The following is a 13,813-nucleotide window of genomic DNA, read 5'->3' as shown; positions in this document are numbered from 1 at the left end:
CATCTTTATGTTACAGTTAGCAAAACAAATAAGGCATTCACTTCAACGTTGTCCATTAAACTAGCATTTTGTTTCCCAGATGTTTTTAAAAAAACACTTTTCATATAGAAAAATGGAAAGTTCTTCTCTCCCCTTCCTTATTCCTCAGAGTTGGCTCACGTTCTTCGAAGTACTGCCTTCCTACAAGAAAAGGTTCTGGACAAAGCAGACAAAAGATGAGAAGATCATCTCTCCCCATTTCCCAAAGGAAAGACAACACAAGAATGCCTGTGAAACCCCATGAAAAAAAAGGATTTATTTAGAGTTACTGTAAAATGTTGAAATCTATCACTAACATGCAATGAGTATCAGCTAATTGCATGAGGAATGCACATGGCGAAAATTTTAATGGCACACAGTACAGCATAACTAATAAACTGAAGCAACATTCCATATGTTATCACTTTCTATTCTGTACAACATCTGGAAAAGCAAATGGTGCAACAACAGGATATTATAGAACAGTTGAAAAAAACCAGAGAGACTATTCCACATTCAGTTTTATTTTATCTAATAAGGCTTTAAGAAACTGAGGGGCAGTCATTCACAAATGCAGTACACTGATGCACCGGAAGCCTTTTTTTGGAGAAGAAACAGTGTCTGAAAATGCAGTTATTCACAAAGGTCAAAATAAAAATATATAAATAAGTTACTTGGATATTTTGCTTTGTTTGAAATTGAAGAGATTTTGCAAATGTACAGCAACATGGTAAACACCATAAGGTTCTGGAGAAAACCAGACTGGTTTTGATAATGCTGAAGCTTCTTAAGAGTATTTTTTAAGGCTTACCTTCTGAAAGAAAAAAAAAACCAAAAACATCATCTCTTCTCACTTACCAATTAATCTGTACACAGAATAAAACTTGTTTACAGGAAGTGTAATGATAATTATTTTTATATTCTAAAGTAAAGAACCCAATGAGAGTCTGTACCAAGCAGAGAAAATAATATAATACTGTCTAATGGAAGAACAACTGCATTTTACTTCCTCATGCAAACTTGAGATGTATCTAAGATGTTCTGAAGAGATTCCAATCATGTAAGTACAACTGAAGACAAATCAGTGTAAGGCTTCCTTCATTGGGTAAGCAAACTCTATCATTCTGCTACACTTGTAAAATAAAGACTAGTCCTGCCATATACAAGTTCAAGCCTTCTCCTTGGAACTACTTAAGACATTTCTTAAAAATAAAACAAACTTCACAAGAAAGAAACCATCTAAGCCACTCAAACTCTAAACACACTAACTTTGAATACACAAGCATCAGAAAGTGGGTAGCAAGATCTTTCAGAGAAGCTGTTCTGCCTTGTCACTAGATAAAAAAGAGCAAGGTCAGTCCATCACATAAAACTGTATTTCCCAATACAGTTTCTAGGAATGGATAATCATGAGGCTGCGGAGTCTTGATTAAAAGGCATGAGAGAGTCTACAGGTTCCACAGATCCTAGGAAGTACCATGCATATTGACAGAAGGATGTCTTCCCATCACACTACACAGATTTTCCAAATCACTTAAGAAAAAAAACTTTGAGGAAAAACTAATTAAACAAGTGTGAGGACAGAGTACTTACCAGACCACAGTAGTTCAAAGATTGTTTTTAAAGACACAGAACTAAAAATGTAGCTCCTCAAAAGCCAAGGGTAAAACCTTCACTGACTTCAAGAAAACATAACCTTCCTGCTACATGGTTTAGCACCCATGAAGCCTCACACAAAGGAAATTTACTACACAGTCAGAAAGTGCAAGAGCTAAAATAAAATTTCTAATCCAAGAACCATTTCAAGTGTTCTTCAGAAGTTTATCCTTAACAATTACTTAAGCTCTCCACATAAATCATCTTGTTCTATTTGACTTCCTTTCAATACAATTAAGGTATTGAGTCGCCTTTCTTCTCCTTACTTCAAATACTGAGTTTTAATAAGGATAATACTAGTGGTAATACATAACAGTAAACCTAATAAGAACATTGATGTGTTTTGCTAGAAATCTATAACAGTTCTCAAAAATATTGGTTTGCCAGATTTATTATCTGACTACCCTTATCTCAAAGCAGCAGCCATCAACAGTTTGGAAAACATGCAGGAAAAGATATGATTGCCACAAAATACTGTCACCACATGATACTTACCCTAACAGGAGGGCTGCGCGCTTGCACCCTTTGCTGCTGTCCAACCTGAGAGCTCTGCAGGTCTTTTGATCCGCAATTAGCTACAGTGTTGATGGGGACTCTTAGAGCATTTGTGCTACCCGTCCCACCACCAGCGCTGGGTTTTCGAGGCCTCTGTTTGATGCCATCCAGTAGTCTAACAAGCAAAATATTACTGGGAAGTTCATCAACGCTGCAGTCAACTAAGGTCCTGCACTCTGGGCATCGAAGTTCATTTCGAGAGCTCACAATCCCCAGCAGACAGCGTTTACAAAATGTGTGCTGGCAAGGCAAGACTTTCGCAGAAGCATCAAGGCGTTCCAGGCAAACAGGACACTCCAACAGATCCAGCAAAGCTGATTCATCCATTTTCTTTGTATTACTTAACCAAAAAAACAAATCTTCACAGAATTTGTGTGTTTTGAGCACTCCAAGGATATCATGTTACATCCATTCCTCTTCTGACCATGCTCTGAAATTTTTTGAGGGGAAAAAGTGTTAATAAGCTGGTAAAAAAACTCAGCAAGACTATTTGATATGAAAATGTTCACACAAAGACAAAAATAAAAGATCTGTAGACTAATTCAGTAGTTATTTTCAATAAATGAAACATCAAAATAGCAATAAGTAATAGCAATCTACGTCAATGCAAACATTTAGTTAATATACTATAACAAATGCTAACAGCTGAGGTTTTTACATTCAAGCCCCCCATAAATTTAGTCTTGAGTGATTCCATAGGTCTTAAATCACTGAACTTTTAGTTGAAATCAGCCATTTCCACAAACAGAAGACAGCAAAGGTAACTGCAACTGGTCCAAAACAACAGAGTGTACGCCAACAAGGCATAGCAAGGGGATTTATTCCAAGGACTAAGCTAATAGCAGACTGCATTTCCACAAAAATTAAGAGCAGCACATCACACACATCAGTCTTGAAAACAGCCTTTAGCTGAGAGTTTTGAGCTCACCACAGGCACCAACGAGAGGACTCGGTGCAGTGTCACCTTTAAGAAGCGCTTCAAAAACTATAGGAGGGATTTACAGCAGGAAGCACCACTGCCACAGCCTTAGGACAACAGGAGCAGTGTGTACACTCCATGGCAGCTGAGACAAAGCTCCAGCCAGCTGAATGTACCCAGCCAGGGGCTGGAAGGAGGGAGAAAATCATAGAATCACTTGGTTAAAAAAGACCTTTGAGAGCACAGAGCCCAACCATACCTGTCCACTACTAAACCGTATCCCTAAGCACATCATCCACCTTTTAAGCACCTTCAGGGACGGGGACTCAACCACCTCCCTGGGCAGCTGTGCCCGTGTCCAACAACCCTTTTGGTGAAGAAATTTTTCCTATTACCCAACCTGAGGCCATTCCCTCTCACCCTACCACTTGTCTCTCGGGAGAAGAGACCAACATCCACCTCACTACATCCCCCTTTCAGGCATTTGTAGACAGTGATAAAGTCTCCCCTCAGCCTCCTTTTCTCCAGGCTAAATCAGCCCAGGTCTCCCTAAGACTTGGTCTCCACCCTCTTCACCAGCTTCGCTGCCCTTCTCTGGACGCGCTCCAGCACGTTCCCTGCGGGAAGTCACACCAGGTGGCTGGACCTCGGCACCCACCGCGGGCTGGGACGGGGACACGAGGTCCTCACGTCCCTGTACCACCCCGCGATGGGTGCCGAGGCCCCCGGTGAAGCTTGGCGCCCCCCGCACCCACCTGCTGCCGGGCTCCGCCGCCTCCATCCATTCCTACGTGCCCTGTTGGGGGGCGACAAGGGACTGGCACCCCCGGGAGGCGCAACAAGCGGCGGGGCGGGCACAGCGCTGTCACCCCGCCCGCCGGGAACGGAGGGGGCAGAGCCGAGCCCAGCCGGGCAGAGCCAAACCAAGCCAAGGTGGGCAGAGCCGAGCCGAGCCGGGCAGAGCCGAGCCGAGCCGGGCAGAGCCGAGCAGAGCCGAGCCGAGCCAAGCCCAGCGGGGCAGAGCCGAGCCGGGCAGAACCGAACCAAGCCCAGCCCAGCCGAGCTCAGCCCAGCTCAGCTCAGCCGGGCAGAGCCGAGCCCAGCCGGGCAGAGCCGATCCAAGCCCAGCCCAGCCCAGCTCAGCCGGGCAGAGCCGAGCCCAGCCGAGTTGCCCAGCCCCGCCCCGCGCCGCTCCAGGCCGGTCAGAGCCGCCGCTCGGGGCTCGGCAGGACCCCCGGGGCCGCCGCTCACCGCCCCCCTCCCCGTTTCTCACCGTGCGGGGCCGGAGCGGCCGCGCCGCTTTGTTCCCGCGAGGAGCCACCGGCCCCAGCGCTGCCTCTCCCGCCGCGGCGGCTCCGCCGAGCGCCCGCCCCGCCGCGCTGACGCGGGGGTGACCCCGCCCCGGCCCGGCCCTGCCCGCCAGGTGCCGCGGGGGGAGCTGCCCCCGCCGGGGACTCGGGGAGCGGAGGGAGGCGCCGAGAGGGGAGCGCGCCCCGTGCGGCTGGCGGGGGAGGCGGGGGGGGGGGGCGGGCACAGCGCCCCCCACCGGGCACAGCTGGCACCCGCCCCCTTGGCACAGCTGGCACTGCGCCCGTCCCTGGAGGAACAGCTGGCACCCCCCAGGCACAGCGCCCCCGTCCCCCTCCTCGGGCACAACGGGCGCGCCCTCCCGGCACAACTGGCATTCCCCCTTCCCCCTCGGGCACAGCTGGAGTTCCCGCCCCCTCCCGGCACAGCTGGGCCCCGCCCCGTGGCAGAGCTGGCACCCCTCCCCCGGGCACAGCGCCCCCCCCGTCGGGCCCAGCTGGTTTCCCCCCCCGCCCTTGGCACAGCGGGCGCCCCCCACCCGGGCACAGCTGCACAGCTGGAGCCTCCCCCACAGGCCAAGCTGAAACCCGCCCCCTTGGCATAGCTGCTGTCCCGCCCTCCCCCCCGGTCAGAGCTGGTGCCCCCCCACTCCGGGCACAGCGCCCCCTCAGGCACAGCTGCACAGCTGGCGCCGCCCCCTCGGGCACAGCTGGCGCCCCCTTTCCCCTTGGCACAGATGGCACCGCCTCCCCGGGTACAGCTTCCCCCCTGGGCACAGCTGGCGCCCCTCACCTCGGGCACAGCCCCCCTCGGGCACAGCTGGCGCCCCCCCCGCCCCCCGGGGCCCAGCAGGGCGGGCTCACGTGCGGGGCCCTCCGGGATAAGGGTCGAAGTCAGCTCCAAGCGTTAACCCCGGATGCGCGTCCCTCTCTCGGGATGGCAAAGTTATTTGTTAGTGTTGCTTAATTAAAACCGAGTGAGGTCAGAAACTGCCCCGAATTGGTGTCTCTCCTGACGCACGCAGCCCCCCTTCCCCCCCCCGCTTAAGTTCAGGCGGTGAAGCGATGGCTCTGGAGACTGTTGTTGTGAAATAGTCCTGTTGGAATGAAGGAGGAAGTAAACCCTAGGGTACGTGTAAATAATCATGAAAGAAATCAGCAAAAAGGAATTTAAAGCCTCCACACACACTTTTTGATGAGGAACCTCATCTAAGGACGGTGAAAAAAAAATCTGGAGAGGTGTCCAAGTTCTGTAAATTCCATCTAGAGATGTCACCTGCTGCAACTCAAAAAGGAAGCAATCCGAAAGCTTCCTTGCTGCGTGTAGTTTCGAGCTATTCAACTTTGTTGTCATTCTTACTGAATTATGTGTGCATATAAAAATCCTTCTTTTTTTCCTCCCCGTGGGCTGTGTAAGTTGATAGCGCATCAGGCTTTTCTGACTTGCTATCCAAATTTGTTAGCTTGGTTGTTTCCTACGGTACTGATATTCTGTGACTATTAGAATTTCCAAATATGTCCTCACACTGAATACATCTCTCATGTTCTTTTTATTTACTAGTCGTAATAGAAATATTGAAAGTGTTAAATGTCTGCGGTGCATTAAGAAATGAGATTTCCTCCCCCGTGAATTCTGGAGTTTAGGAAAACCTATACAGATGGGGATCTGGTCTGTGTCTGTGCTTTCCAAGGAGTAGTGTAACCTAAATAGAAGAGCATAAACATCTGATACTTAAGAATATTTCCATGTCTCATAGTATTCCTCAATCTTGCCGTGCTAGCATCGCCACTACAGAAAGAAGAATAATCAGTGAGTTTAAAATCTGGACTCGTTGAATCTAAACAAAAGTTCATCTCACAATTGGATTTCACTTTTGGCCATGGCTTTTCCAAAAGATCTCATCAAGGTTGCGAGTAATAATTTGCCAATCTTCCCAGTGTAGTTTTGTAAGCAACACAATCGTTGTTGTCTAAACTGAGTTTGCTGCCTAAGGAATGTGAAATATCTCTGGAAATGGTAGAGGAATTTACAATACAGGTGGTGCACCAGGGAAGCAAGATGAAAGTTCAGGGAAGCAGGATGAAAAGATCAGCCCTTTTATCTGGGCTGGTCTTTGATAATGTTTTATGTAAAGTCTGTAAAATACTAAATATATTTTGGGATACTAGCCAAAGCCAGAGCAGTAAACATTCTGAAGAGTATCAGATAAATATGTTATTTCCTGAGCAGCAGCAGTGGTTAATTTTCAAACAAATATAATCTAAGTAAAAAACAATGGGTGTGTATGCTGATGTACGCCACTGCCCTCTTATGGATGAAGGGTTGGACTCGGAGGGGCTGGATCAGCCTCATGCCAGGACTGAAAGAACAGGATTGCTATTACATTGAAGCATTTATTCGTTCTCACTGCCAGCCACAAGCACGGAACTGTACGTGACACATTTTTACACGAGGAGACCTCCCTTCTTGAAAAAATTCCGTTCTTATGTACAGTTCATTAGTTCCTTGCACAGTTTTTACTAAGTAATTGATGCAAACGATATTGCGCAGGGAAGCATTGAGAAACACAAATTTGAGTGAAGAGGCCCTGCAGTTACTAAAATATCTAAATTTCTACTAGTATGTTCTTATTAATATTTGTTCATATTTGTGAAAACCTATTTTACACTTTTTTGGTGTAACAAATAGTACTTCTGAAGTTGATTTTCAGGCATGGCCTTTTTCTTTTCTCCAGCATGTGCTGTTTCTCTTCATCTTGAAGCTGTTCAGTAAAGGAAGAAGTGAAAGGTGCAGAACAGCAAAAGACGAAGTGTCAGGGTAAGAACTGGTAACACTTGGTTTCTTTGTTTTTTCTGTGTTTTATATCCAGCATCCCTGGTGCAATAAACCCTCCGCCGTCTCTGTGCTTCTACTTCCCTTTCACTGATACCTTCTTTATCTTCTGTGGGCCAGCCAGCGGATGGACTTCCCGTGTCTCCAGCCCCCTCTGCCAAAACGACCATACTTTTTGTCCTTCTCTAAAACCTACTGCAATAATTCCTGTTTCTGTCACATTTCCAAGTCTCCTTATTTTTTTCCTCTATCTTTAAAATGCCAGGTAGCGTATACTGTGCCTGGCTTTGGGCAAGACTGGCTAATTGATGAGTCAGTAGGCTAAAACCAAGACATTACATTTTAAATCTTTTCTGGATATGGCCACTGTTTTCCGTAAAGCCTAAAGAATCTTAAGACCTTACAAATATTCTGTCAGATTTTCCCAATGAAATATAAAGAATTGGGAAAAGGGGCTTAGAGATGCACTCTATAATCATTTACGTCTAGTTCCTTAGGAAATTTAACTAAGAAGTAGTATGAGACATTTCAGAATAAGATTCCACTTGTTAGTATGCAAATCTTTTGGAACGTACAGACATTCGTAAAATAATGCTCTCAAGAGGAAAAGCGTTTAATGCACTAAAATACACTAGTGCACTGGAAAGCAAAACCGGGACTTATCTCCATTCTAATATGGCAGAATGTTCCTGAAGCTTGTGACGCTGACAGCAGGATAACTTGCATGCCTGAGGAACTCATGTTAGCGATCTGTATATTTAGATTCATAAAACTGAACATCTAAGTGCTGAGTAGAGAAACCCTGGGCTGTGAGAATAAACATATCAATGTGGATTTAATTTATTTGTGAATTCCATCCTTAAAGTCTTGAGATGACTACAAAAGATGCAAATGTTATAAGAATCACAGGACAAGAGATGCTAGGTCCTATCAGAAAGAAAATATAACTGAAGATGGTGTCTTGTGGCAGTGATAGTGTGTTGAGTTTTTTTTTTATTTATACGTACCGGCATAAATTTTAACATTAAGATTATTTCTACTGAGAAGAATAATCATGGTTTTGTTTTAAGATACATTCTTTGTACTAAGCTGGTTTTATAGCTATTTTTTTGTCAGGAAGGATGACATTTTCCATTTTGTAATGTCCCCCTTAACCCATCTTCCTCATACGATATAGAGCTCAAGCACAGACCAAAAAAGGTTAATCCTATTTCCTTGTACAGTGACCTCTGGAGATATAGTGGTGATTTCCTTTAAAGGCCATGCAAAACTCCCACTGACATCGATTTAGTGAGATTTCACCACTGATGGCCACGCTAATATTGCTGGCTTTATACTGGCAAGTACAGCACATATTGAAGCGTGGCCAACTTCCTTCAGTCTCTGGCGGAAACGAGCAAGGATGTTCTTCAATGACTTTGTTCCTCTTTAAAGAGCCAGGGAAATTTTTTTTCGTGGTTTTGTTTTTTGGGAGTTGTGGTTTGGTCTTTGGTTTGATGGATTTGGGTGGTTTTATTTTTACAAGATTCCAGTGCTGCAGTTAGCGCTAGCTTTAAATTGCCTGGCTCAGTTGCTGTTAGCCGGATACTGGCAGCGTGGAGCTCAGCATGGTTGATATTGATCCAGTCAGTTTGCTGGCAAACTGCGTTTCGTGCTACCCCTGCTGCACTTTCTGTGTTGTGAGCTAGAAGTAACTAGATCAATGACTTCTAAGGCTTCTGCATCCTGCCAGGAGGATCTCTGCTGTTCTTGTATTTACGAGGAGGCAAAAGAAATGGGTTGTGGTGCTCTTAGCACATTTTGGCTTCTAGTTTTGCATTTGTATCCTCTATTCTAGGCATCTAGCTTGGAATATAGACAAAAGTTGCCTGGCTGCATCTCAAACCTGCCAAGACAGAGATGACATTGGACTTCTGATTACTTTTTAGTCTCCCGTTTCCTTCAGGAGAGTATAATTTGTATATTAGTGTTGTGAACAAGCTCACAATGTGTGAAGCTGGGATTGTGCACACACAGTAAGGTATTGCTGTGTGTAGGTGGTCAAGAATTTGATTTAAATGATCATTACGCTGGTGGGAACATAATGCCTGCATCTCATTAGCCAGCAAGCCTGAAATCACCCTTACTACAAGCAAGGGTAAAGAAAAAACAAAGGAGAATGTTTATCTAAAGAAATCAAACTAGATGTCACAGCTGTGAATATTGTGGGAATGGTACAGAAATGTAAGAATCCATTCCCTAATAAGTTTATTCTAAAAAAAATCATATTTTTTCCCTCCTATCATGCAGCAGGTAAGCCACAGACCTGATCAGTGAGGCTGCAAAGTAGGTCCTAATGCTCCTTGGCCTCTCTAGAACTAGTGCTGTGCCCACAGGGGAGATTCCTGTGGGGACAATGCATACCAGATTCTCTGTTCAATCCTTTTTGAGGTATCTCCTGGTCTTATTTAGATCTGCTTTCCCCAGAATTCATAAGTGATTCAGGATGTAGTTGTAGAATTATTGACTGTCCTAGACTTTTTGGAATACTTACATGCTGTTTTAATAGTTTGCTATATTGTTAGTAAATTTAAACTATTAAAAAGCTGTTAATGTTTTCCCCACTTGCAAAGGCAATGGTACAACAGGGTAAAGCTGTTTTAAATGAACACTAAACCAATAACCATAAATGTTTAAGTATAATTATTGTGTTACTAACTCTGGACTGAGACCAGGCAGAACTGTTAACCAAACACTTTGAGCGACAGTGGGCTGGAATGACAAAATTCCAATTTTATCTTTGTGGAATGTTGTGACAAATGTTTGGAGCTTTCAAAGCCCAGACAGATGAGATGAGTTGTGGAGTGCAAACAGTTTTTTTTTTCTTTTTAAATAAGTGAAAACATAATATCATAAGGGCTATTCAACATCCATAAAAGTTTACTTAGTCTTCATTACCACACCTCATTACCAGAGTATCTGAAAGAAGCGGAATGTCTGGAGACTGGATGCTTGGCACATATACTATTTGAACAAAAATAACCCCAGAATCAGGAGGGAGTGGAACTGCAGAGGAGAGTCAGAGGCACTTTTGCACTTGGACTGTACAGAGGGAGGGAGGTTGTGGTCACTGGGAGAAGTCTGTATCCACCATGTCAAGTCTACAACTCCTAGGTTCTGTCTTTTGTTGTATTTTCTATTTCTAGAAATAGCTTCTACAGCTTCACTCTCTCAAATCCTGTGAGATAGACAAAGTGAGTCACTAACTTCCAGGAACGGTGAAGAATTCACAGCGTTGTGCTATTTTATCTAGAGGGGTCTTGCATTCAAATGAGCCCCCCTAGAGCAAACATCGTGGGCAAGAACGTTAGGGTCCTATCCTCAGAAAAGCATCCTGCAAAAGGAGAGGCTGGAACCTCAGACCTCTTTGCATTTTCATGCCAAATATCCGTTCAGAACACATTAAGCATCCTCTTTGGTCTCTCTAGATGAGAAATTTTCAAGTCCAGTCAGAGCACAGGCTCTGCGACAGGAAATTTAAGGGATGTTATTTCTCTTTTGGGCAACTGCATGACAATGAAATTTCTATGAGTTTTAACAAACATCTTATTCTAGGTGCCTTATTCTAAGAGCTCTTACCGGGAGTGCTTTTACGGAGGAGCAACTCTTAAAAACCGCTTGTGCTTTTGTGGTTGTTAAAGCATGAGAATTGTACAGTAACAGCAATGGTATGTCTGTACTGTGGTTTGAGTGTGTTTTATGGTGAGTCCTGCAGTTCCTCCTATTATCCATATCAGGAAATCTGTTAAAAAGCACCGTATTCCATTTACCTCGATCTCATCTGCAGTGAGAGTCGGTTTGGATTTTGTCCCAGAACAGAGTCTGAACGTGGCTGTGCCACACTCCCAGGCTTAGGAGCAGAAACTGGTAAGATGCTCCAGGACAAATATGTGACATCTTTCCATAGGAAAATTGCGTGTTTTTAAGAGCAAAATCTACAAGCATAATGTGCTAGCTTGTTTCAATTCTTAACTGAGCTATTTTAGAATTTCGAGTGCTGTAACAGTCTGATAGTTCATCCAAAAAAACCCAAACCCCAAAACCCTAAAGAGTTGTCATATCAGTTCTTAAAAGCATGCTCAGCAACGTTTTGGTCTTTTTTTTTCAGAGAGATTTATTTCCTTAAAATAGCGTTTTCCTACTGAAACTGCCTGCTGGGCAGAGCTATATGACAGGCAAATAGAATTATCAGCATGTTTACTTTTCAAACATCTCTGCCACACTTACAGAGTTCTGCTGTGGTATCAAACATACAGAAGTGATGAGGTTTTGTAAGAGTTTGTGTACCAGGACATAAAAAAAATAAAACGGGTTACAGCATTTAAAGTGCACTGTCATTTCCATCCCATGATAGTCAAAGCAGTGTCCTTATACGAAGGTAAAGCATTTTCTTTGACTGAAGCATCCCTCTTTGGAATGTATCCTCAGCTACAAGGAAAGTTGCATTCCCTTTAGCACAAATTATACTTCTTGTGTTGTCAGAATGGTAGAGAAGCTCCTTTACAGCTCTAGTTATCTGCAGTTTCCGGTACATTTACGACAGGAGGCAGGCAGATGTAGGGATGTGATCAGTGTACCATCCACGTGCCAATATTTTCATCTGTGACATCTTAGAAGCAAAAACCAAGGATATCCGATGTGCCTTGGCTCGATAGGAAAGTTTTGAATTACGTTGGGATGAAAGTAAGGGAATAAAGGGACAAATTCCCCAGTGATTTTTTTCAGAATTACTATCATTCTTCTACCACTGTTTTTTACAAACAGACAAATTCAGAAAAGAAACCTTAAAACTTTCCTTGTTCAAAATAAGATTGAGGAAGTGTGATAAATTTATGAAGTATTCATGACACTACTTTGGATCTCTATTACAAAGCTTGCAACTTGACTTTTAAGTTGATGAAGACATTGAGATGTGAAATGAATTCTCTGAGGCTGCTAGTACTACAAGGCTGTATAATCACTCTGACACTGCCAAAGTTGGGGTTTTTTTTTTTGTAGATTTGTGTCACTTTCACTCCCACACATCTGGCAAGAGACCCTTCTGCACTGGCTTAGTTGAAAATCTTATCTCATAGATCATTACTAGCAATAAATTCCAGCCTTTGTGCTTTCTTAGATTGTCCCACAGCCTGGAGTCACTGATTTTGTGGAACTAGGAATTTGGGCTTTAAAATATTTACTCAAAAACACACACCAAAGAAAAAAAAAAATGCATCCAAACCAACCCACTAGATCTTTCTTTGCGAAGCCATCTCTGAAAACGTAAATCATATCAAACTGGCTCCCAGGGCAAAAGAAAGCAGGCAGCTGGATTCCATCCCTTTAGCTAAGAATCAGCCCTTAAATACCTCTTAAATATACACTTTATATGAGCTATAGTCAAATTCATTTTCAAGTAATGTTTTCCCACATGTCCCAGAAAATGTGAATGGCAACTCTCAGCCCATGGCTGTGACCAGGGCACCGACAATGGTTAAGTATGCCAAAAACCCATTTGCAAGCATCACTGCAAACCGTTAGTGCAGTTCTACCACCATTCTTCTCTAGGGTCACACCTATGCTATGATGTATTCTTAAGCCACATCACAGTCCTTAAATGTAGCTAAGGCGCCTGTGGTCTAAACAGTTGTCAGCAAACGATCTGTGCTGGGTGTTTCCCTGTGTGTTAGTTCCTATCAGTGAGCATTTTTCTAGTATTGCATTCTGGAAACATTCTTATTTATGGTGTTTATTGTGTTCTTCCTTTTTTACATAGCAGGGATGGGGAGCACGAAGGCAGAGTTACGTCATACATTGAAGAACTTGCAACTAATGAAAAAGACTGGAAAGAGAAGGCAAGACAAAGGAGGTGAGATAATGACTGGCATATGTGTAGTTATCTCTGTGGGATAAATTTAAATAATTTGCTAGGAGCAAAGGGACAATTCCCAGAACTAAACCATAGATCTCTGGTTTAGTGACCTATCTCCTGGAATACCCTTAGAGAGCAGGATCAGAGTTAGTAATGACCAGTAAGTGTTTCTGGTTAGCAGGGGCATTCTCTAGGTCTGGGGACAAATGGCATGGGGATGCTTGAGATGCAGTGTGTTCTAATATCCCTCCACTACTGATCATCACATTTCAGAATGAAAATTAGCAGATGCCAAATAATAAAGCCAGAATATTTTCCAAGAGTCCCAACAAGATTTCTTGAGCAACTTACCCCAGGAAAAACACAGCAGAACAATCAGGGTATAAGCAACCTGAAATGCCTCCCCCTTTTGTTTTTATAGGACAAATTAACAGTATTTTGACTCTAGTTGTGTTGTGTAACATGAAATATAGAAATTTCAACCAAAATACAAGGATAATCAAGGAACAAGATGTAACTTAATTTTTGGCATTTTTATTTTCAGTTTCCCAGCAGCAGTAACAAGGCACAAATCTCATTCTAGGTGCCAGTGTATGCGACAGCATTGTAATGATATGGCGGCATTGTACTTCTGA

At 43.8% G+C, this 13,813-nt stretch overlaps 1 protein-coding gene across 3 annotated transcripts in view; it reads right to left on the bottom strand.

Moving 5' to 3' along the window:
- The window catches only part of SH3RF1 (SH3 domain containing ring finger 1), an 88,092-nt gene extending 82,687 nt beyond the window's left edge, over positions 1–5,405 (bottom strand). Inside the window, exons 1-2 of one of the 3 annotated variants that reach the window (XM_054065889.1) lie at positions 5,249–5,405; positions 2,170–2,659 (exon numbers count right to left, since the gene is read on the bottom strand). In XM_054065889.1, the coding sequence (XP_053921864.1) occupies positions 2,170–2,556 (387 nt within the window). In that variant the 5' untranslated portion in view covers positions 2,557–2,659; positions 5,249–5,405. Of the gene's footprint in view, positions 1–2,169; positions 2,660–3,903; positions 4,101–4,421; positions 4,578–5,248 lie in introns of those variants that run through there. The other 2 variants (XM_054065888.1, XM_054065890.1) reach the window with 2 other exon arrangements.
- Between the last annotated feature and the right edge of the window lie 8,408 nt (positions 5,406–13,813).

The sequence above is a fragment of the Cuculus canorus genome, chromosome 4, assembly GCF_017976375.1.
Source record: "Cuculus canorus isolate bCucCan1 chromosome 4, bCucCan1.pri, whole genome shotgun sequence".
Taxonomy (NCBI): Eukaryota; Metazoa; Chordata; class Aves; order Cuculiformes; family Cuculidae; genus Cuculus; species Cuculus canorus.
The sequence above is the reverse complement of the archived record's forward strand: the minus strand, read 5'-3'. Positions and strand labels throughout refer to the sequence as shown.